Here is a 25,954-nt window from a genome sequence, read left to right on the forward strand (position 1 = left end):
CACTTCTCTTTTCATATGAGGATAAATTAGGTGAAGCAGCATCTCCTCTTTTATTTACAACACTGTGCAGTTGATCTATAGCTAAATCAATATTGCAGAACAAAGACAGAGCAAAAACCAAGACCATCAAGTCAAAAAATAATAAGGTATGGTTAGTACCAGACTTGGGCAAAGAAGTAGATAAAGTGCTCCACACTGCAGAAGTGGTATCATGCCTCTCAATGACCTGAAGCAATTAACTTCATCAAAGCTTCTTGTGATGCTTCTGAGGTTTTTACTAAGCAGAACAATAACACTTAGATTTATATGTTGCTTCATGGTGTTTTACAGCCCTCTCTAAGCAATTTACAGAGTCAGCATATTGCCCCCAACAATCTGGCTCTTCATTTCAATGACCTTGGAAGAATGGAAGGCTAAAGTCACCTTGAGCCAGTGAGACCCGAACTGCCAGCTGTAGGCAGTGTGCAGAATTAGGCTGTTACACTGCATTCTAACTACTGTGCCAGCACGGTGCAGCCACCAGCATGTCCTATTAGCTGTTGAAAATGTGGGAATTAGCTGGGTGAGGCTTCTGTGATAATCTAGTAAGGAGGTGGATCCAGGGGTAGGCTGATACCGGTTCAGATGAACCCTTAGTTCCGGCGATCAGTTGTCTCCGCCCACCCGCCCCTGTCCTAATCTTTCCTATATTTCGAAGCCCAGCTGATTCGTGCGGCACAGCAGATTGCCGCACCTCAGCTATTTTACTCACTGGGGCTGCAGTAGAAGGTATGTTTTAGAGCTGAAAATGGGTGATTTTCAAATGTATGTGCGTGCAAAGCATGAGCTCACCGAACAGTTGTTACACCAGTGGAATCCCACCACTGGGTGTCTTCCCCAGGAAGACGGGGTACATTCTGGAGAGACAATTCAGTCTGGATGTAATGTTTGAGAGAAACAGAATGAAGACAGCCCTGTTTAAAATTTTCCAGAGAATATAGTAGATGCAGACAGTGGAGCCCACAGTCTGGCATGATGTTATCTGTAGGTGCAAATGTGAGAACTCAGCTTGGAAAAATTGCACGTGTCATTCTCAGTTTTGGGTTTGAGAGCCTCAGAAGCAATACAATGCAAAGCAATATGCCAGTTTTGTTTTCCTCTACAGATAGGAGGAAAAGGCTTCTTTTATTACCTTATATCATTAAACAGCTTTATTTATAGCAGTTTATTTATTATTTTCAAAATCAAGAAGTTTATTATTCTTTTTTCAAAATAAAGCATTTCAACAAAGCTTCAAATATTTGAAGCATTGTTGAAATGCTTTATTTTTGGGGAAAAATTTTTTTTTTACAAAGGCCTAGTTAGGAAAGACCTAACCTCAACATGCTAACACATCCACTGTTGTATCTCAGAATCCAATAGTGTGTTCTGAGGCAGGATTATGAAATTCACACCAACGTTTGTTCACACCAATGGTGGCAGATGTGAATGTAACCTGATTCGCGCAAACTCTAAAAATTCTCAGATGAATTGACAGCCAGCATAGCAGGAATTTCAAGATCTGGAGGTGCTCATAAATAACAGAAGAGAAGAACTTGGCTTGCAGGGAGATGTCAAATGATATAATGAAAAGACAACTTGATAACGATACATTTACAAGAATTACTGACCCTACAGAAACCATTCTACCTTTTAAAATTAATGCTTCTATTCTTATGGACAATGATGTGTATTTATACAATGTGGCAAATTAGTATAGCAGCTTCCCAACACTGTTTGTGAATGCTATATAAGTGCCTGGTTTGATTTCAGCTTAATGTGGCATGAAAAAAGCAAACCATAGTTTATAGTTTAACATTATACATAAATCAGCTATTATGAATACAGTTTGAAGAAATCATAGCTTAGCCCAGTACATGAAGCTAACCCATTTGTAACAACAGAGTTCAGAAGACAGTCTGGCAAAACAGAATTTTTGGCTGCTAAACAGAATCAATATTATGAAATAATTGCATGCAGAAACTCAAACAATGTTTAAAATTGCATTAAAATGATTTGACCAAAGGGTGAATGTGATTTAAAGAATTAATTATATCCGAAAATACTTCAAATATGTTGTAGATCTCACAAGTGAACAAAAAGATGCATTAAAAAAATAATTTTAGCAGTTTATCTCTCACTTTTCCAAACCTGTCACAGTTTTTTAAATGAATAGAAACTAAAACCTATATTTCTCATTATAACTATTCATTCTCAATTATGTTTAATATTTTTAGGCACAGTCATTTCTATTTTTAGGCACAGTCATTTAATTTGCTGCCACAGTTACTTCTACTAACAATATGCAAAGTCAGGAAAGCATATAAATATTCATAGGCAATTACTCTAATAGAAATCTACATACATCTTCCACCTGCATGTTTAATGGGAAATTGATCGGGATTTGACCACAGATTTATATATTGTATTTCCTTGAAATAAAGATAACCCTAAATTTAAGATAATCAGCTCTGAACAACATACAACAAACTAATCAACCATAACACGATAAAACAAAGAAAATTTCTCAGGTACCCAACTCCCCAAATCTTTCATCCAGATTTGCCAAATCCGACTGCTATCAGTCTTGCAGATCTTGTGTACCCGCTAATATATACATCCAATAAATGTATGTGTCAAACATAAAGCTACATATACATATGTATTTTCACCTGTCTCTATAATCCACATTCTCCCTCACCTTAAGGTACCAAGGGCAAAAAGGGTGTTGTACTTACCTGACACGCCCATTCTCTTTGAGCTGTGAAGAGCATCCAGTAGTGGGAGGTGCTTCAGTCTCTGCATGTCTAGGCTGGGCTTAATTTGTGGAATGCTCCTCCTCCTCCACGGGACTCCTCCCCAGCATTCCCCAGTTTTGGCGAAGACAAGAGAAATAAACGCCCTCGTCCTCAATGCCCTAACAATTTGTTGGCCGAAACAGGACCCCACCAGATGGAAAAAGGGTGGGGCTGGATGCTCTTCACAGCTCAAAGAGAACGGGTGTGTCAGGTAAGTACCAATGCCCTTTCTCCCATGAGCAGTAGTAGGACATACCAAAGCTTGGCCTGTCCTATGGGAGGGACTATGTCTGGCCTGGAATCCCCTCCTGGTCCCTGTGGACCCGTTGCAGAACTGTTCTCCCAAAGGAAGCCTCAGCGGATGCAAACACATCTACTTTAAAATGCCTAATGAATGGGGATGGAGAGGCCCAGTTATTGGTACCTGTGTGGCCCACGCTGCTGATGTTGTGGCGCTCCTTGTTGAGCACCTGAAGTGCTTGAGTCTGATACGTTTTCGCTATCGCGGCCCGTAGCCAACGGCCTATTGTAGAAGATGAGACCTTGCATCCCTGAGTGTTGGGCTGAAACGACACAAATAAGGCTTCCGTTTTTCTGAAAGTTGCTGTGCGATTAATATATATTCACAATGCTCGCCTCACATCAAGCCTATGCCATTGTAGTTCCAACCCTTGGGATGGTCTGGGACAAAAATTAGGAAGCATCAGCTCTTGTGCCCTATGAAAAACCGAGTTAATTTTGGGAATAAACATAGGATCAGGACGAAGGACCACCTGGTCAGAATAGAAAACACAAAGATCTTGTCTGATAGACAAAGCTGCAAGTTCCGAAATACGACGAGCAGAAGTGATCGCTACAAGGAAAACTACTTTATACATCAGAAATTGGAGACTTGACGGTTTCAAGGGTTCAAAAGGGCCCTTAGTGAGTGCGACAAGGACCTTGTTAAGGTCCCAGGTGGGATAACAGTGTACCGCTCGAGGGCATAAATTTGTGGCTCCTGGAAGAAAACTCCGTATGCGTGGATGATGGGAAAGAGATAGTAGACCTTCACAAGTGAGAACTGATGCCAAGGCCGCCACTTGTCTTTTCAACATATTAGGTGATAATCCCTTGTCAAGTCCCTCTGGCAAGAACTCTAGGATTAGAGCCACAGATGGAGAGATGGGATCAATTCGAGACTTGGTAAACCATTTGCAGAAACTGGACCATGTGGCATTGTAAATGCGAATTGTTGAGCGGCATCTGGCGACTTGGATGGTGGCGATAACTCAGCTGGAAAACTTTTTGCTCTTCAGACGACTCCACTCAACCTCCAGACGGTCAGGTGCAACCATTGAGGGTCCGGATGTTGAAGGGGTCCCTGGGTTAGCAAGACCCTGTCTGGTGGAATTCTCCATGGTGTTGATATGGATAGACTGAGGAGGTCTGCAAACCATGGCCGTCTGGGCCAGTAAGGAGCTACTAGAAGCACCTCCGCCCTCTCGTCTAGCAGTTTCTGGATGACCTTGGGAAGCAGTGGAAGTGGCGGGAATGCATACAGAAGTCCCGGGGGCCAACGACAGTGGAGCGAATTGAACTTCTCCACTCCTTGTGAGGCGTACCTGGAAAAAAAATCTCAGGTTGCTTCGGCCAGAGCGCTGGTACAGGAGCAGGAACCACTGGAGGGATCTAGTGTGGAGCTGGGCCCAAGGGATGATAGATATACATGAGATCATCTTGCCTAACAATTGTGATAGTTCCGCTAGGGACACCCTCTTAAGACCCCTGATCTCCTTAACTAATTGCTGAATGCTATTTAGTATATCTGGTGACAGGTAAACTTTGCCTTCCACCGTATCTATGATTGCCCCCAGATGGGTTAACTGAGTCAATGATAGGAAGATGACAAAATCTAGATGTCATCAAGATAACACTGGAGGCGTATGGGGATATTACGGAGATGAGCAGCTAGCGCTGCGAGAACCTTCATGAAGGTCCTGGGGGCAGAAGCTAGTCCGAAAGGAAGGGCCTCATATTCAAAATGGTGGTTATTATAACAGAATCTCAGAAATTTATAGTGGGAAGGCCGAATAGCAATATGTAGGTACGCCTCTGTCAGATCTATGGAGGCAAGTACGTCACCCTTTCTGATGCAAAGTAAGATAGATTGCAGGGTGTGCATTTTAAACTTGCAATATACTAAGAAACGGTTGAGATGTTTCAGATCCAATATTGCTCTCCACCCCCCTGAACTTTTGGGAACAACAAAAACTGTGAATAGAAACCCCGCCTTCGTTGATTGGTAGCTACTGATAGGATGGCTCATATGTCCAGTAATGATGGATAATTGTTTCCATAAGATTACATTTAGCCGGATCTCTGGAAACAGGGCATGACATGAAAAAGTCTGGGGGAGTGGATTGAAACTCCAGTGCAAGACCAAATCTGATTGTGTCTCTGACCCAGGAATCAGACGTTGAGGAGTCCCATTGGTCTGTGAATAATTTAACGCATCCGCCAATGGGAGCTGGGTCCGGGGAGTTATCTTGGACGTCAGAAAGACCTAAATTAATAGAGAAACAGCTTGACAGAGTGAATATCCAAACAGCCAAATTAAGAACGCCTGAAAGGTCAAGATAACAAAGGGAAGAGAGGCCTTCAACAGCTTCCCTGCACAGGTGGACATGGGCCTGGGTGCTCACTGTTGTGCCGCTGAGTAAAGCTGTGAGGGTTAAGCCAACAATAATACACGGATGGCCTCGAATCTAATAAGAAAACGAGGTATAATAATTCTTTAAGTTATCAGAAGGAAAAACCTCTGATTGGGAAGGAAAACTAGCTCACACAGCTCAAGTTGCAAATAGCGCGGCCACGCATTTTTTTTTTTTTAAGTAAAGGCAAAAACAATGGCCGTTAATTTTGGTGCGTGCTTCCCAGCAACAAACTCCCACCATGCGGGGAAATGCCTCCGATGGCTTCACCTTGTGGCTAAAAGGAATGGCGGAGAAAGGGGTGGAAAGAATTCTTTCTGCTTTCCACACCAAGATGGCATTCTGAGGGGAAAACTCAAACGATACGACTTGGATGAGAGCGAAAACGCACATGCCACTATTGCCGATATAGAGAAAGGCAATACGGAATCACAAAGGCAGGGAGTAGAACAAGCAGATGTGGGAGGGCCTCGAAGCAATGCCGAAGCCACCCGCCGCTTCGGGCGCGAAACAGCGCAGCCTGAAAATGCAAATGATCTCCGACGACCAGATGGAGAGAGCTAACGTTGGGAGATAGTCAAGTGATTTGGAAGCTAAAAGCCTGAAAAAACCCGAACTGGACTATATCCAAACCTGCTGAGTAATACTCCTGTTTCGGCCAAGGAAGAACAAAAAGCACTGCCTATCCACAACGAGGCTGAGCCAAAACTGGGGAACGCTGGGGAGGAGTCCCGTGGAGGAGGAGGAGCATTCCACAAATTAAGCCCAGCCTAGACATCCAGAGACTGAAGCACCTCCCACTACTGGATGCTCTGAACAGCTCATGGGAGAAAAAGATGTATTACTTCAATAACTTCAATATTCCACCTGTTAAATAAGCCCATTCAAAATTAACAATCTCTATTAACAATCATTCTCTGTCGCAAACACATAAACCATTCTCATAGAGAACACAAGTTTGCATGCCCACGTGTACATTCCCCCTCCTCCTTAAAAGAAAAATGGGGAAAAAATAGGGGGGAGGGTGGATATGCTACGAGACTGAGGAAAGAGAAAAAGAAGGGATGGAACTTCTTGGTAGGAGAAAAGATGAAGGAAAGAGGTAACTGGGCAGAAGAGGAATTAGCCTTATTTGGGTATAAGGATTATAGTCACCAGATACAAGAGTTGCGGTGGCACAGTGGTTAGAATACAGTACTGCAGGCTATTTCTGCTGACTGCAGGCTGCTTGCAATTTGCCAGTTCAACTCTCATCAGGCTCAAGGTTGACTCAGCCTTCCATCCTTCCGAGGTCAGTAAAATGAGGACCCAGATTGTTGGGAGCAATATGTTGACTCTGTAAACTGCTTAGAGACGGCTGTAAAGTACTGTGAAGCAGTATATAAAACTAAGTGCTATTGCTGTTGCTACAACATTAATCCTAACCGATTCAAGCAGCTGCTAACCTTTGGGGCTAATCTTCAGAGGCGTTACAACCCCACACAAAATCGCTTGGAAAGGGAAAAAGATCATATCCTATTGTAAAATGTAGTACACATAACTAGACAGCCATATATACCCTGGCAATGTCAAACATGTTGCACACTTATAATGTCAGAATATTCTATTATATTGTAGCATTTTATTAGGGAGCCAGGATCAGCAACAGCTCACCGTCATATGGATATTCACTTACAAATGTGCATCAGTTCATTATTACATTCTGTGTCAAATGGCTTTGGCTTTCTCTAGTGAATTAGGAAAGTTAGAATCTAATTCAGCTATTCCCTCTGGGAGTGATCAAACATGATTCTTGTTACAGCTAGACAGCCATCGGCCATGCTAGTTAGGGAGTGACAGAAGCTGCAATCATACCTTCCCACAGAGTAGCAGCTTGGGGAAGGTGGGTCTAATTCAATTTTACTGGTGTAAGCTACTGAGTTTGAACTGTTGAATCAACTGATTTACACAAGGCAGACAATTTTCCAAGTACATACAGCATAAGATTGCGAACTGAGTGAGTATTATGTGACAGAAATCAGAAGTTCCTGAGCATAAAGAATATTTTATAGAAAAGCAACTATTCTGCTACGAAATATTCTCCCACAAGGGCTAAGAACAAATGCCACCAAATCATAATAAGTATTAGAATCAAACATACAAATAATAAATAATTGTACTTGGAGGCTTCTTTATTATTTCTATGCAGTAGGGCTGCAATAGTCAATGGATTAATCATTCAGTCATGAAGTATTTTGCTTAAAAAAGGACTGTTGTATTTAATCAAATAAGGTAGCTATTAATTGTATTAATGGTTAAAATGAATTATTCTTAATACAACCTATTGTGGGTAAACTTGAACAGACATTCCCCATTTCTTTTATACAAGGAGTAAATGCCTATCTTAAATATGATTAGAAGAAACAATTTCAGTAAGAAGGAGCTGTTGCCATTTCCAATTATTGCTTATTTTATGAGTGGAACAGGAGGGATTCCTCTTCCGTCACATATATCTTGGCAAGTAGAACTGTATGCAATATTTAAGGTATGGAACATTCCAAGGTAAGCAGTTTTATTTTCAACCCATTCCTAATGAACACTAGCATAGAATTTGCCTGTTTCTCAGCCATTATGTTGCATACCAGGTCTGTAAACATTTCTAAAACAAATTAAGATTTCTAAGTACATTTAATAAATATACTTGAAAAAGGATAGAGCACTAAGAATTGATGCCCGATCTTTTTTCTTTCCTTGCCTTTTTCCATCTCTGCTATGTTTTTTATAATATAAACCTGGGGACTGTGATTATCGTTCTTTTAAAATGAATCTGTAAAATAGTCTGGGGAAACACTTTTGATAAATCAGCTGGAGTGTGCAGGGCCATGTGAGAATTTTGTTAAAATCAAATTCCTACAGAACTTTCTTTGATGATATGCAAATCTATGCAGATTCAATCACTTAAAAATGTGTGATTCCTCTCCAAAAATTAGCTATTTGTATGGATGATATAGCTCTAGTCTTATTTTCCCCCAGGCCATTGTGATGATGATGTTTCACATGGGAGATGTTTTAGAAATTTGAACCAGAATATAGGATGCAATCACTATATATATAGGTTAAGCTTAATTAGTAGCTTCTGAGAGTGACAGGGTTGTGTTCAAAACAACTGAATTGTAAGGCAACTGGAGTAGCTAATTGAGATGGGTGCTTTATAAATTGAATAGATAAATAAACAAATAAATAAATGAGAAACCCAGATTCAATCTTTTTTCCTAATCAAAGATGCAAGCAAATCCAGTGGAAGCTAGAAGCCAAAAGAAAGTTCCTCTCTTTCGTTCTAATAGCTGCAATACAAGTGAAGGAATTTGGACTGGGACTGTTCATTATAAGTAATTGTTGCTAACAAATAACATCTTCAAACAAGATCAAACAGGTTTCTTTTTTAGAACAAATATTTCTTTTTTTAAAAAAAATTATCCCTGTTCTTACCTTCTTTTACCCCCTCCTTCTTGCATACACCTCAATCTCCTTCTGAGACAGTAATACTTCTCATGAAATTGGCAGCTACATGAATTTGATTACTTAATAAATAAAGCTGCTGCATCTGCACAGCAGTTTGCTTGTGAAAATGAGCCCGTGATGAGCAGAGAAAGAGGAAAAGAGAGGGCAAAGAGACTCCAAGTGATAATCCTACCATCTGTTTAAAGTGTGCTCTCCTAAAACTTGCTTCTTCTTCCCATTATGAAGTAATTGGTGTTATTAGGCTTATGGTCATTAAAAAAAAACCAACAATAACAACACAAACACACAGCCAGGATTTAATGATAACCCACCTGGCAACCAAGGAAAGCTCTCCTTCTAACTTCATGCTATAGTTCCTACTTAGTAGTCAAAGCAGGACTACTCTGAGAACTAGGGATAAACAGATAGTCTGACAAGAACAATATGCTGAACCATAGACAGCTACTTTCAAGGGAGTGGAAAGCAGCAATCAATTCTCACCATGTAGCCTCTCTAACTGATATTAAAGGACATTTTGAGATTTTTTTAATTTTTAGGAATAGTTTTTGTTTCCAAGGAAGATAATATTTTACTCCAGTGATTGTTCATTGACTTATATAAAGAAGGAGTGAGCCTTTTTTTAAAAAAAAAAAACAGTGCACAGGAAAAATGAAAATAATCTTTCAACAGAAGCAAAGCAATAATGTTCAGCGTTAACATGCAGAACCACACCCAACAGATATTCTTAAGACCTAATGCTGCACAGTTAGTCCTTGACTTACAACCATAATGGAGCTCACAATTTTGGTCATGAGTCATGATAGTGATTAAGTGAGTTACCACATGTCTACACACCCAATTTTACAGCCTTTCTTGGGGTGGCTGTTAAGCAAGTATATGGTTGTTAAGCAGTGGTGGGTTTCCAATTTTTTTACTACCAGTTCTGTGGGCATGGCTTGGTGGACATGGTGTGGCTTGGTGGGCATGGCAGGGGAAGGATACTGTAAAATCTCCATTCCCTCCCTACCCCACTAACTTGCTTTTCAGTTCCGTTCTCTTGTGCAGGGCAACAAAGAAGACCCAGCCAATCAGCTGGGACTCGGGAGGCAGAGAATAGATGGCAGCGGAGTCAGTCAGAGGTGGTAATTGCCGGTTCTCCAAACTAGTCAAAATTTTTGCTACCAGTTCTCCAGAACTGGTCAGAACCTGCTGAATCCCACCTCTGTTGTTAAGGGAACCCACTGTTCGCTAAGAGGTCTTCCACCAAAACACCCGAAGTAAAAACAAGTTTCCGACAAAACCATTGTAAATCTCAGTGACAGTGACCATACAACACTGCAAGCGACCATACAACATTGCAAATGGCTATAAATGTGGGATGATTACCAAATACCCAAAATGCAGTTATGGGGCCTTGGGAGAGGGACAATTGTTGGAATCTCAAATCCAGGATATAAGTAGCTTTTTCATGGACTGTCATAACTTTGAACTGTCAGTAAGCAACCAGTCATAAATCAAGGACTACCAGTGCACTTTTAAGGGATTCAATCTCACTGAATATTATTAACAGTAATGGTAGGAGTAGTATGAATAGATGCATCTAGGATTACTTTGTTAGACTGCAATCCAGTGTATGTTTTAAAAGAACTACATTTTTTTTCAAGTATAGATTATATATGTACCTGTCCAGTGATGTCATCAGAAGAGGACCTGTTTATGATCCTGTCCTCTCAAGTGTCTCATCTTTATCCAACATCTGGAGCAAAAAAAAACCCAGTATTCTTTTTGGTCTGATTATGTATACTTTATGTATATGTGAGTATACGTATATCGTGTTTCCCCGAAAATAAGGTTGGATACGGCTTCTTTTTGATCCAGAGCTCTCTTTTCGGCTGCAGAGGGCTTTCCGGAAGGCATCTGAAGGTGAAATGGAAGCCAGGAGGCATCGTGCGCATCAATCTGGAACCCATTTCTCAGCTGCAGGTGTCTTTTCAGAAGGCTCTTATGGCAAAATGGAGGCTGGGGACAACATGTGCGAGTGGCAGCAAGCAGCCGCAGAACAAGTGGGCCGAGAAGAAGCAGCCACAGAAGGTGAGGCAGGTGTCAGGGTGTGTGAGGCCTGATAAGTAGGGCAGCTCCACCTCCCCATCCCCACCCCAGCTTAATTTTTACCTTGCTCCATCCCCTGCACCCTGGAGTGGGCTTGGTCTTAATTAGGGCTAATTTTGGGGTAGGGCTTGAAACATGATAGGGCTTCTTTTCAGGGTGGGTCTTATTTTAGGGGAAACATGGTATATGTGTGTATGTGTATATATGTGTGTGTATGTTCGTGTGCTTGTGTGTGTACCCGTATGTGTATATATGTATATGTATTTTACAAAAAAGGGAAATTTGGTTACAGAAATCCTGACAACTGGTTATCTGTACTTTAGCACCAAGTTTATCTCTAAGTACATGGAGATAAATTTTTCTTTATCCTCTTACTAATTATGACTGGTGAAGAATGTATGCATCAATGTTCTAAGCTTGTAATATTTTATAGCTTTTATAACTGAAACGTCTAATACATTCTAAAGAAATCAGGGATATAATATTCCAAGAGGCATATATGTATACTTTCTACATATATTATTTTATGCAATGTGACCGTGAAATTGTGCTCAAGCATCAATTTTGCACTGTTAGAAAGAAAGAACCATCAAGTGGTTTTAAAAGGAAAGCACAATGAAACTAATTTGCTGAAGTTTATTCAGCCTAAAGCAAATAGATTAACAGGATGCATGCATCAAAATAAAACTGTGAAATTTTGGTCACCCTAATAAGTCTGTTATTAAGAAAATAAAGGATGAGGACTTATCAAATGGCAGGAATGTTGCAATTAATAAAAGGGCTGCTAACTGAAGACAAAAAGTAAAAGAAACAGTTTTCCCAGGAGGAAATTCAAATAAACCAAGCGGCTGATGGAACTTGAGTTTTCAGACATTTGGCCTGAAATCCCAATAAATATGAAGGGTGATAAAAGCTACTTTTTAACATTAAAATATACATATGTCAAGGTTCTGGAAGATTCCTTAATTAAATCATGAGCCTCAAGCCAAGCTTCAAAAGAAATCCATTTATTTGTTCGGAGCTTCATGCCAGTACAGACCAGGTGGAGCCAACTCTGACCTCAGTTAATTCGTACTTTGCCTCTGACCCTGTTTCCCCCTCCCCGCAATATGTGTCATCAGTCACATTCCCCAACAAAGCAATTTCGCAGGTTGTAAAAGTCACTCCCTCCAGCCACTGCATTGTCTCCCGTGGAGACAAGCTTTGCGTATTAGTAAGAATGTGCCTTGCTTTGACTGAAATACCAGCTCCTTGAGGCAGCTGTGAAGTTTGCTCTCCCATCCCCCTTGCCCATGGCAATTCAAAAGCAGCTCAGGGATGCTTTGCGAGTTGACAACATATACCTGTTCATTGCATATTTTATTCCTATGAAATATACATGTACAGGTAGTTCTCAACTTACAATTATTCGTTTAGTGACCCTTTGAAGCACCGAAAAAAGTAACTCACGACTCTTATGACTATTGCAGCATCCCGATGGTCACATGATCAAAATCCGGGCGCTTGGCAACTGACATGCATTTATGAGAGAGTTGCACTGTCCTGGGGGTCAAGGGGTCTATTTGTAACCTTCCAAGCTGGCTTCCAACAAGCAAAGGTAATGGGGGAGGCCAGATTTATTTAACGACTGCATGATTCACTTAATGACTGCATTGATTCGCTTAACAACTGTGGCAAACAGGTCATAAAATGAGACAGAACTCACTTAACAATTGCCTCGCTTAGCAGTGGAAATATTGGACTCAATTGTGGTCATTAAGTCAAGGACTACCTCTACTTATCTCATAATAACCAATAAGAGTGAATACGTTTAAGAAATTTAACATGTTCTGAAAACAAGTTCAATAAAAAAATAAAGAGAGTAAAGTATGACAACAGGGAGAGCATTACAACCAGGAATTTTGAAAACTATTTGAAGAACAAAAGAGTAAAACATAAAAAAAAATGTTAAGCTACAGCTTTGAGCAAAATGGGGTTGCGGAAAGTAAAAACATAACAAAACCTGCTAAATATGAGAAGATGCCTTTGGTTTGATAGAGGTTGTCAGTTGATCTCTGGGGAGAAGCACTTATGATACTTACCTTCAAAATTGTTTGCCTACAGAATATGCAGATGAAATCCCCTAGGAGCTGGGGAAGGAGAAGAAGCCCTATCTGTCACAATTAAAGGTATGTGAGTGCCAAATGTATTTAAATGTCTCTAAAAGAAAAAAAAAGGAATAAATTAAATTGCAGAACCCAATTAGGAATAATACTGGGCTATCAAGCAAGAACAAAAGGCTTCAGTTTGAAATTTAAAAACTAGGAAATTAAATATACGGAATGAAGTGTTGTTTGTTTTATTAAAGAAAAAAAGGATAAATCAATATTTATTTTTACTAACAATACTTGTTTGCACCCAGGAAACTGGCAATGGCAAGTAACATCTAATAAATTATATGCAGTAATAGTTAATTGCTTAATTAATTAATTATTCATTAATAATAATTTTATAGTTAATTACAGCTAGCATGGCTGGCTCAGGAATTCTGGGTCTACAGATCGTAAAATTGCCGCAGTTGGCCATCCCTAATGTACATCCTCTATTATATCAAGATCTAACTATATCTGCAGAGGACAAAAAAAAAAAAAAGACAGGTTGAATAGACTGGATAATCTAAGTAAGAAATAGAAAATAACACTTCTTTGGGATATTAGCCACTATTCTATTTCAGAACAGAAATGAAAAAGAACAATGTAAAGTTACTTGCTCAATCAAACCCAATAGGTAACAAGGCTTATCAACTTTCTAAATTACAGCAGAGAAAAGTAATTATTATAGCTCCATGATGGTGAACCTATGGCACACAGGTGGCACACAGAGCCATTTGTGTGGGTACGCAAGCCCCAGGCAAACTTACCTCACTGCGCATGTGCGTGCCTCCCAGCTGATTTTCAGCCGGTTTGAGGCCTTTTTCGGCCTCCCAGAGGCTTGAAAGGAGCCTCTGCAGCCTTTGTAGGCCGAAAACCAGGCCCGTTTCATCACTTCCTATATTTCTGGAAATACCGCAAGTGATGAAACGGACCCATTTTTCAGCCTACAAAGGCTACAGAGGCTTCCCTCGAGCCTCTGGGAGGCCGATAAAGGTCTCAAACTGGCCAAAAATCAGCTGGGAGGCACAGTGCAGATAAGGGGGTGGAAGGGGGTGGGAATCATGTGCAGGGGGCATGGGGGGGCCACACACATTACCTTCTGTGTGCTGGCACATGAGCGTGAGAGCACGCAATTTTTGGCACAGGAGTCCAAACCACTGATATAGGTTAACTGTGAATAGATCTGACATAGCCAGTAAAGGCTATGAATATAAATGTCAGTTAGCCAACCCAGGAATATCAGACAGCAATCTAAGTGCATGCTTAAAAAGAGCTATGTCTTTTATTTAAAATACTCTGTTACTAATGATTCAAAACTTACTGGGTATACAGCTTTGGCCTGAGGTGAAGATAAATCTGATAGGAGGTCAATTTACGGACCATAGATTTATTTTGACAGAGGGAGTAAGTAACTCATTGCCTGGTACAGCATGAAACAAAGCACAGTAATCTTGTCCTCTATGGTGGTTGAACACTGCACTGCTGAGCAAGACAGCTGTGAGGCTCCACAAACTATTGCTAGACTTCAGAATACAAAGGAACAAAGTCTGCCGTTGTTTCCTTCCTAAAGCTGGCAGAGTCACTGGCCTAAGATCATCCAGTTGGGTCTGTGGCCAAGATAGGAGTAGAAATTTCAGTCTCCTGTTCCTACATAACGTATTTGCATCTTTTGTACCTTTCCCTGTACTAAAGGAGACAACTGGACTTTCTTCTTCTTCCTTTTGAAGATGTTTCACTTCTCATCCAAGAAGCTTCTTCAGCTCTGACAGAATAGTGGGGAATGGAAGGATTTATATTCCTTGCAGACAGCTGGTCATCTGCATCCTTTTAGAAGGTCATTGAAGCACTTGGAGGTTTATCTGTGTCCTCAGAGTCACATGAGTCGTGCTCCTGGTTCCTGTAGTCTGCAATTTTTCCTCTGGAAATCCAGTCTTACTCCCACACCATTCAAAAGATGTTCATCCCTAATTGTATAGCTAAAGATCTGTAGAAATTCTCAGTCATTCAAGTCATAGTTGTCCTAAAGGTGCTTTTTTCAGGAGGCAAGTGGACTTTCTTGTTTTTCTTTTGGAAGACGTTTCGCTGCTCATTCAAGAAGCTTCTTTGACTCTGACAGGATAGTGGGGAATGGAAAGATTTATATTCCTTGAAGATAGCTTGTGTCCTCAGGGTTACCAGAGTAGTGCTCCTGGTTCCTGTAGTCTGCAATTTTTCCTCTGGAAATCCATTCCTAATCCCACACTGTTCCCTGCAGTTCCTGCCTCTCCTACTTGGTTTGTCTTTTGCTCCATTCTGCTTTTGGTGATTGCTGATCTTTCATAATAAACATTCAAATATTTCTTTCAGCTGCTTTGAGTGGCATCTGTGGTTGTTTTAAAATACTCTGATCTGAGAGCAAGAAACAAATGGGAGCGGTCCAATGAGAAACTAAAACTGGAAATTGCCTGTAGAAATGTTGCCACATGTGGTGGTGCCCTTACATTATGCCCACTCTCTCATGGCATTCTGAAAAATGCTGGGAACATTTATGTGCCAGTGGATGTTAAATCTCTAATTCAGTAGTGACTGGAAAGTCATTTTGAGATTGGTTTAATGAAGATTTGGGAGGGTGAGAGTTATTATTTACATGCCGTTCTCAACTTGCAGCTGTAACGGAGGCTGCCCATCATGGCTGTAAGCCAAGACAGTTGTAAATCGGCTCACCCATGTGATTTTACAAACTTTTTTGTGGTGGCTGTTAAGCAAATGCCATGGCCATTAAGCAAACCCACTGTTCGCTAAGGATTGGTTTGGACAAAAAGGAAAAGTAAATGCTAGTTTTCAACAAAACTGAAAACATGAGCATGGGATGCTACAAGTGGTCATAATTTCAAACCGGTTACCAAGTGCCTTACATACAGTTACATGATCACAGGAGGAGGCATTGGAATTTCAAATTTGGATTGTAAGTACCCCCAGGGAGCTCCCTCATAACTTTGAATGGTCGCTAAGTTGAAGACTACCCATATTTCATTTTTTATATTGTCTTGGTTATGAGAATTTCAGCAGAATACAAATAAAATGTGCATTACAGAAAATGAAGTGCCCAGATATGGTTTGGGGGATATTAATTTTCTGTTGATGTTTTTTTTCTTTAAAACTTCCCAGAGCATATAACAAGTATGTTTTGTAAAGTATTCTCAATAAAGATCACCATTAATAACATGTATTCCTTTAAAACATGATGCAAGATAAAACACCGCACAAGATAGGATAAATGTTCCCCATTGTTCTCTATAGCAAATTATACTGGTGTTACTCTGATAAGCAAACTGTCAACAAATAAAGCTTTTTTTATTATTGCAGTTTCATGGCTGTCGCATCAGTTACATTTCTGCTAGTCACACCAATTGTTGAAATCACAGTCTGAAAATAAAATACGGTAATATAAAGTACTATCAAAGTGGTCTACTGACAAGGCTTCTATGTTTGCCTTTCTCTTGGGCTTCTCTGCCTATAAATCAGCATTCCCCAACCTTCCTGGGTTGGCAGCCTAGTGCGTGGAGGAAGAAGGGATGGTTTTGTGTGAGGGGCAAGTAGGCACATGTGCACATGCCCACAGCTTCATTTGTGTGAACAGCGGTCTCACAAAAATCAGTGGGACTATGAATTCCAGTGCCAGCTGCTTGTGCAAGTGGGGTTGTGAGCGCCAGCGCCTGCCGTTCACATGAGTGGGACTGCGAGTGTTGGTGCCTGCCATGAGCGCGAGTGTAGCTGCAAGCGAGCTGGCCTGCTGCTCACACATCCCAGTTGCAAACAGGCCACGGCCCTGTAGTGGCTGTGACCCACAGGTTGGGGACCTCTGTTATAAATGATATACTGTCAAAATGATTCTGTGGTGAGCTAGAAGAGCAATTAACAAAATCATTTGGGTTTTTTGTTGGATTTCATGATTGAGCAAGGTTTTGAACTTTTTTCTGTGCAGCCGTGTCTTCAGATTTCAGTAATGATGTATATTTTTTAATTGGGTAGAATTTATTCTGAAAAAAAAGACTAGGGGTGACATGATAGCAGTATTCAGGGATGGGATTCTACCAGTTCGAACCAGTTTGGGCAAATCCCTTGCTCTGAAGATCAGCTGGCAGAGGAAACAGTTCACTGCGATGAACAGGTAGGCCCGCTTGCACGCCTCCCTTGCTCATTCCTGTGCTTTATTCCCTTTTGTGAGAGCACAGCTGATTAGTGTGGCAGAACGGTTTGCTGCACCTCAGCTGTTTTAGTCACAGGGACTACAGAAAAGGTAAATATAAAACCTTTTTGAAAAATCGAACGTGCAAGCAAGGCTCACGATCATCGAACCAGTTGTTATACCGATGGAATCCCTGGCAGTATTCCACTATTTGAGGGGCTACCACAAAGAAGAGGAGATCCACCTTCCAAAGCACCTGAAGGCAGGACAAAAAGCAATTGATGGAAACTAATCAAGGAGAAAAGTAACCTAGAACTAAGCAGGAATTTCCTGACAGTGAGAACAATTAACCAGTGGAACAGCTTGGCTTCAAAAGTTGTGGGCGCTCCATCACTGGAGGCTCTTAAGAAGAGACTGGGCAGCCACTTGTCTGGGATGTTTGAGAAGAGAGTTGGACTAAAAGACTTCCAAGGTCCTTCCAACTCCTTTATTCTGTTATAAGTGTATTAAATGTGGCCAATGTGCACCTTTTTTTCCAATCATCTCCTTTCCTTGGCTTGGTATCTTCTCTATACTAAATTTCTCTTGCCTCATCACCACTTCTTCATTCAACTATCTTGCTTCATTTATGAACCAACCCAGTTTATAAGCAGCACACAAGATTACCTTTTCTTCAGCGGTTGAGGGTACAATTCTAAATATTACAGAGAAAGATGCAGTACTGTTGTTTTCAAAATGTTGAAAACAACTGCCCGAAGGACTGACTTTTTTTTCTCACTTTGAAAACGTTAGTTAAAATAAATGGGAGCCATTTCAGCTTTGTTCTTGAGCAAATTAGTATAATGTCTCAGAATTGCTTGGTGAAACTAGAATTGTAATTTGAAAAATCTTTTGCTGATGGCATTTTAAGTATATAGACTCTGCATGAATATATGCATGCTAATATGAGGTTGCGTTTTGTTTTGTTTTTAAAGTAGATTAAGTCACATATTTTTTCCTCCTCTTTGATGTCACATGAGCTGTCTCCTTTGTGATCATCTAATATCTCTATAGCAACTACACTAATTATTTGTATAGGAGAGTAGCATCAGAAAAGTATATTTTTAGATAGCTTTTAATGTGTAATTTAACAGCATGAAACTAAAAGCAAGCCATTCCATGCCAGCTACCACTTTAAGACCTACAAACCAGAATTTTAACATGTCTGCTTATTTAACCTTTCAGACTTTCACTTCATCTCTCTTAGCCACAAATCATGCATGCGTGCCACTTTGCTTTTTTTCCCCCCAGAGATTCACATTTTCTTCACAGAGTGTACAAAAACTTTTCTCCAGAAGGCAAGACAAGAAGCAATGGATGGAAATTAATCTAGGAGAAAAGCAACCTGGATAGAACTAAGGAGAAATTTCCTAACCGTGACAACAATTAACCAGTGAAATAGCTTGCCTTCAGAAGTTGTGGGTGCTCCAACACTGGAAGCTTTTAAGACCAGATGGCAGTTGTCTGAAACGTTATAGGGACTCCTGCTTGATCAGGGAGTTGGATTAGAAGACCTCCAAAGTCCTTTCCAATGCTTATTATTTTGAACACAACTAAAAAGTATCTTGATTTTAATATAGCATCCTAGATAATCAGGGCACATATGGTTCTGAAACTCTAGGGTTCGATTTTATTTGAACCCTATTCCTAAATCTCAGGGGATTTGAGATGACCCTATATTAAAACTAACAGTTTTGAATGGAAAAGTAGCCTCAGACCAGCATTTGGGTAGAAACACAGAGTAAGGAATACTTTTCTTAACATTCTCCAGCATTTCCAACTGTGTTCTTGAAGTAAAAGACATTTGAGTACAACCATGAGAGGGGCGGTTACTTAAGTGTTTCATTGCTCTAATGTTTACACATGAAGCACATTCTAATGAAGGCTCTGAATCTGAAAAAGAATGGCATGGTTGTGCGTGCGAGATCATAGACTGCAAGTGAATATTTTAAAATGTTTTGTCTAACTAAGGTCAATGTAGCCATCCCTTAAAAAGAGGAAAATGCTTAAGGAGAGGGAACGGTCCTGTTAGCAGTCTTTACACCATGAAAGTTTGTTCTTTTTTTAAAAAGAAATTTCTGGCAAGAATCTGGTTTAGTGAGACTCAGATTACAGCTGTGGGAAATGAAAACAGCATACAGCATGGATGTAACAGAATGCAATTAAGCTTCCGCACAGAGCACAGATGAAGGGATGGAGTGAGTTTGGATTTTTAAGCATGGTTGCTCAATTCGTGGTCTTTTGATGCCAGAAAGAAAAAGATTCACTGCCTTTTTAAGAGCACAGATAATCCACATTGCCACTACTGTACTTAATTATTCACACTGAGATGAAAGGAACTGTTATACTTTTTTGAACAGTAAGTGATGTCCTGTGGTAGAATGTAGTGCGTAATCACAGGCGGGAAGCCCAAAAGGTGCTTTTTTCAAAAGGCAGCTGGGCTTTGTTTTTCCTTGAGGACATTTTGCTTCTCATCCAAGAAGCTTCTTCAATTCTGACTTCAGTTCTTCAGTCTGAACTGAAGAAGCTTTTTGAGTGACAAGCGAAATATCTTCAAGGAAAAACAAAGTCCAGTTGCCTTTTGAAAAAAGCACCTTTGGGACAACCATGATCTGGATGCCTCAGGATCTCCATAGAAATAGGAGAGAGGGGCTGATTCCCAGAGGGCAAATAGACAGCAGAGCTTGGAATCTCTGGTAGACAGGAAGAGGGCAAAGTTCCCTCCCCCAGCAATTCATAGAGTATATCTAATTATCTCAGGAGAATTTAATGTTAGAAAATAAAAGATAGAAAGACTTGCACATGGATGAGAGCAGTGGTTGCCAACAAGTGGGCCAGGGACCACTGGTGGTCCATAAGAAATTTTGGTAGTCCACAGAGAAATGTCACCCCCAAAGCACCTCCCAAAACAATTAATCCAGGCTGCGCGGGAATACAAGGCTGCGCCGCCCATGTGGCCCATGGGAACACAAGGCTTGCATCGCTTGCATTGCGAACAACACAAGGTAGTGAGGGGAGGGAGGAAAGGACAGAGGGGAGGAACTTGCCCCACTCGGCCCATGCGCCTCGCCTAGACACAGAGCTGCTTATTTCCGTTTTTTTCTTCTGCTTTTGGCTACACACAAGGAAAGCAGCAAAAGTCTTTCTTTCTCTCCCCCAAACCAGAAATGAGTCTTTGGGACCCTGCAAGGCATCCTCTCCAAGAGGCTGTGATGGCGCGACAAGTCTCACAAAGACTCATTTCTGGCAGAGTTTGGGGGAGAGAAAGAAAGACTTCTGCTGCTTTTGCTGCTTTCCTTGCATGAAGCCAAAAGAGGATGTCTGTCTGTCTGTCTGTCTGTCTGTCTGTCTCTGTCTCTGTCTCTCTCTCTCCCTCCCTCCCTCCCCCGAGAACAGAGCTGGAAACTGTATCTTGCAATAAAGAATGATCGATCAGTAGGAAAACAGGGTGGGGAATTTTCCTGCAGACTTTTTTGGGCATTTTCCCAGGGTCTCTGGTCCACGGGACTTAAAATTATGAGTTTGGTGGTCCCTGAGGTCTATAAGGTTGGTGACCCCTGGACTGGAGAACAAACAAAAGTATATGATATCATCAAGAGAGTAAAAGAATTGAAATGGAAATGGATTGGTCACCTAGTAAGAAGAATTGGCAAGTGGGCCAAGGAAGTCATAGAATGGATCCCACTTGATAAAAAGCATCCATGAAAGAGACCTAAAACAAGATGGATTGACTACATCAGCTAGTGAGACCAATTGGTCAAAGTCTGGCAAAATTCTATCTATAGATGAACAGCAACAAAGAATTACTCAAAGGTAACTCCACATGTTATTCTTCCTTCATATTAAATATACTCTATGAATTGCTGGGGGGGGAGGAATTGCCTTTGCCTTCCTGATAGCCCAGGTTCAAGACCCAAGCACTGCATGATGGGTTGAGCTTCCGTTCATTGCCCCAGCTCCTGCCAACCTACAAGTTCGAAAGCATACAAATGCAAGTAGATAAATAGGTACCATTTCAATGGGAAATTAACAGCATTTGTGTACCTCGGTGGTCACATGCTGGTCACATGAACCACTGAAGTATTTTCAGATAATCATGGCCCCCTCAGCTAAGAAACGGAAATGAATACCACGCCCTAGAGTCGAACATGATTGGGCAAGGGAAACCTTTACCTTTTTTAAAAAAAAAATGATCTTTCTGCCTACCATAAATTCCAAACACTCTGCTATCTCTTTGCTTTCTGGGAAAGAGCACCTCCCTTCTGCAACTCCGGACTACATTCCATCATATGGTATCTTTTCACCATTTGATTACTTTTTTAAAAAAAAATTATGCCTGGTAAAAGGCATTTTCTTAACTCTTACTAGAATTTATGGGAGGTTAATGGGTAATAATTTACAGTAGAAAATCCTATGTCCCAACCTGTCAAACAATGCACCAAAGGGGGAATGTATCATCTGGGAAGGAAGACAACATCTTGAAGCGACTGAGCATTTTTAAGAACACTTTTTTTCAGAAAATGATTTAATTTTCTTGTGCTGGGAATTAAATATCTAAGACAGCTGAGCTGATATAACTGCAAAATTAGCAATGCTTACGCACATGCTCCTAAATTATATTATGATCTGCTCACCACATATGGCAGCTTATTATCCAAAGATTCTGTGAATTTCTTGTGCCGTTTCTTCCAAAGTGGAAAACAGAATGGGGCGGGGGGAGGAATCCAATACGTTTCTTAGCATCCACCCCTTGGAATGTAAAGGTATCAAAGAGATCTGTTCATCTCATATTCATCACTGCTCAGCTTGAGAAACATGTTTGAAGATAATAGAAACATACAAATAGACACTGCTCACCCTGTCACTATGCATCCCAAAAGAAAAACCAAAAAAAGCCCACACAGAAATTAACTGCAAAAACATTACAGCCAATAAGTCTCATAACTTTTTGGAGAAAATCTAATACCCAGGCATCATTTGATAGCAATAAATCATTCCATCAGCCCAGAGCAGCAACTAAGAAATAAGAAGGTTGGATGTTTCTCTCTATAAAGAAACCATTCACCAGACATGTGTTTTCTCAGAATGTTCTAGAACAGGGTTGTCAAACTCAAGGTGAGGGGGCCGGATCTGGTCCATGGGGTACTTAGACCCTGGAAACAGAAAAGGACCGGCCCACAGTGCCTCTGCCAGTGAAAACGGAGCTCAGGAGGGCCACATGCGGTCCTCCCAGCCTCTGTTTTTGACTGCGATAGCCTCCTGCAGCTCTCTGCCAGCAAAAATGGAGCTCCGTTTTCACTGGCAAAGGGCTGCAGGAGGCCGTTGTGACCAAAAATGGGACTCGGGGGGGCATGCATGGCCCACCCGAGCTCCATTTTCGTTGGCAGAGGGCTGCAGGAGGCCATCACAGCTGAAAATGGAGCACAGGAGCCTGTTTTTGCTGGCATAACACTCAGGCCACCACAGGTGTCCCCAACACAAGTGACATCAAGCTGGCCACACCCACCTCAGCCCCCAGGGTCAAACACAACCCTGATGTGGCCCTCAATTGAATTTGAATTTGATACCCCCGTTCTAGAATTTAGATACATAAGTAGACTATCAACTCATAAAACATTCCTATGCCTGTTTTAGTAGTTGCCATTAAAAAGGGGGAAGGGAGGACATCTGGAAGAGCTGTGCAGCAGTTTGAAAGTGAAAGTACATTCCAACTCTCGTCCTTAAAAGTTTGTAACTAAAACACCAAAGCTTTTGCTCACAAATATATTTAATTGGAGAACATGAATGATGACACCCAGCCTGTGAATGTGCTCAATTGGAGCATCTGGTTTATGAGACACCCAGGGGGGAGGGGGGAAACAGGGTCACAGGGGACTGTAAATTATGCATCCCAGAGTTGGCTTCATACAGGGCAGTGCCAGTATGTCGCCTCGAATAAATCCTTTGAAGTTTTTTTGAAGTTTGGCTCGAGAATCATGATTTAATTAGAGCGATTGCTGGAATCCTGACATGGACTCTAGACTACTTAAAGGTAGTTCCTCACTTACAACCATTTGTTAGTGACTGTTCAAACTTACAACAGCACTGAAAAAGTGACTTGTGATTGTTTTTCACATTTATGACCATTGCAGCATCCCCACGGTCACGTCATCAAAATCTAGAAACTTGGCAACTGACTGGTATTTATGACGGTTGCAGTATCCCGTGGTCATCTATTCAGTTTGGGTGACCTTCTGACAAGCAAAGTCAATGGGGAAGACAAATTAATTTAACAACCATGTTATTAACTTCACAACTGTGGTGACTCACTTAAAAACTGTGCCAAGAAAGGTCATAAAATGTGGCAAAATTCAATTAACTGTCTTGCTTAACAACACGTATTTTGGGCTCAGCTGTGGTTGTAAGTCAAGGACTACCTGTAATGTGATTTTGCTTTTTATATACAATGGTCTCAAATTTGATTTTTGAAAGTGGAGGAGGGGGCACATTTGTACCAGTTATTTACCTTAATAGAATTAGACTCTTCAGCCTTGGAACTAAAAGACAATTGAATGAAATAGGAGAAATCTGAAATTATTAAAATACAATGTACCAATTAAATCTGGGAGTGAGAGGACTGCCAATTTTGAACATGGTACATCAAGAAGTATGGTTGCAACTCAGCTCAGTTCTAATTTGTTGATTATATATCAACAGTAAAAATAGGATTGTTTTAAAGATGTGATTCGTGCCATCAGAAACAAGGGTGTCAAACCCAAGGCCCATGTGCTTAGATCTGTCCCTTGGGGCCAGCCTGGAAATAGCAAAGAATAGGTGCCTCCTCTAACAAAAATGGGGCATCGCCGCCCACACATGCCCCCCCGCAACCAGTTTTGGCCACCACAGTGAGGCAGGAGGCCTTCCAAGACCCAAACGGGGCCTCCAGAGTGCTCCAGGAGGCTGTCCTTGACTCAGAAGATTATAAAAGGGAGGAAAAGTAAAATATTTCACTTGTCAGGCTTGCAGGATTCTGCTACAATAGCCTATGTCAATGATTTATAGTTCTAGTCTTCTTATGGAGTCAGTTTCTTGATCTGGTCTCTCTCACAGAAAGTGATCTAGTAGATCAAGTAAGTATTAAAAAAACAAAATCACAGAAATGTACACCTCTCTATTTTTACAAGTGTATAAAACCATGTGTGTGGAGGTTCAGTCCCTTGCCACACCCACCATGGCCACACCCACCATGGTCACGCCTTCCACCCTGGCCTTTTGAGGTCAAACACGACCCTGATGTGGCCCTCAATGAAACTGAATTTGACACCCCTGGTTTAGACTATTCACATTTCTAGACTGGATCACCCCATTGCTCACTTTTTTCCTTTAGGCAAATTTCGGGCAACAACAATCATGTAACTGTCATTTACTTAGATCAAGCTTTTATTAAGAAAATAGAACACTGTTAGTTCTATTCACTGTGTTCTAAGAAAAAAATATGTTAGCAATATCATAGTTCTGAAAAACTTGAAGGGTGAAAGATGTTACCTTATAGATATCTAGGAATCCACACTGGTGGTCAAATCTGGTGTACAGCTCATTGAGCATACTGATCACTTGCATGGGTGTACACTGGGCACAGACAGCAGTGAAGCCAACAATGTCTGAAAAGAGCATGGTAACGTCATCAAATTTTCTGGCTTGAACTTGCTGCCCTTGCCAAAGCTGCTGAGCTACCTCTTCTGGGAAGATTGAGATAAGAAGATCCACAGTTTTCTTCTTCTCCTCTTCTAGAGCTTGGTGTGTTCGTTCTAAGGTTGCTTTAAGCTTGTCCATCCTCTTCTTCAAGCCATCCTGGGCTTTAGCCTGCTCCCCGACAAGGATGACATCACGGGTAGCATCGTGAATTGGTATGTCTGAAAGGTGGAGGCCTCGACCCATCAGTTCGTCCAGCTTGTCCACACATGGTGAGCCCAAAAACAAAATACAGTTTGATTCTGGGACGTGGATCATTTGTCCTTTGATTTCCATGACCTGGAATAAAGAGACATTTAATAGCGCAGAATTAGACTCTTAAAGCAAACATTTATTAAAGCAAACATAAGCCACGGTGGCGCAGTGGTTAGAGTGCAGTACTGCAGGCTACTTCTGCTGACTGCCAGCTGCCTGAAATTTGGCAGTTCAAATCCTACCAGGCTCAAGGTTGACTCAGCCTTCCATCCTTCCAAAGTGAGTAAAATGGGGACCCAGATTGTCAGGGGCAATACACTGACTACGTAAAACCGCTTAGAGAGGGCTGTAAAGCACTGTAAAGAGGTATATAAGTCTAAGTGCTGTTGCTATTTAAAGTTATCAAGGCAGCAGTTGTCTTCTTTAATGGCGCATTCTTTCTTTGCATACATTTTTTCATTACTAAGAGTCAATTGAATTGTTCAAATGACTTGCATATTATACATATGGACTATATATTTATGCATTCATATCGGATCGGATTTGATTTTAGTGTTGCCCAAATCCAGACTGGCTCTGGATGGCTTATAA

At 41.0% G+C, this 25,954-nt stretch overlaps 1 protein-coding gene across 1 annotated transcript in view; it reads right to left on the reverse strand.

The window, feature by feature from the left end:
• Nucleotides 1–25,954, reverse strand: part of GUCY1A2 (guanylate cyclase 1 soluble subunit alpha 2) — a 190,505-nt gene that overhangs the window by 71,123 nt on the left and 93,428 nt on the right. Inside the window, exon 5 of the mRNA XM_026706919.2 lies at nucleotides 24,962–25,447. Within this exon, the coding sequence (XP_026562704.1) occupies nucleotides 24,962–25,447 (486 nt within the window). The remainder of the gene's footprint in view (nucleotides 1–24,961; nucleotides 25,448–25,954) is intronic.

This window comes from Pseudonaja textilis, chromosome 7, assembly GCF_049901715.1.
Source record: "Pseudonaja textilis isolate UNSWEBS1 chromosome 7, rPseTex1.2, whole genome shotgun sequence".
Taxonomy (NCBI): Eukaryota; Metazoa; Chordata; class Lepidosauria; order Squamata; family Elapidae; genus Pseudonaja; species Pseudonaja textilis.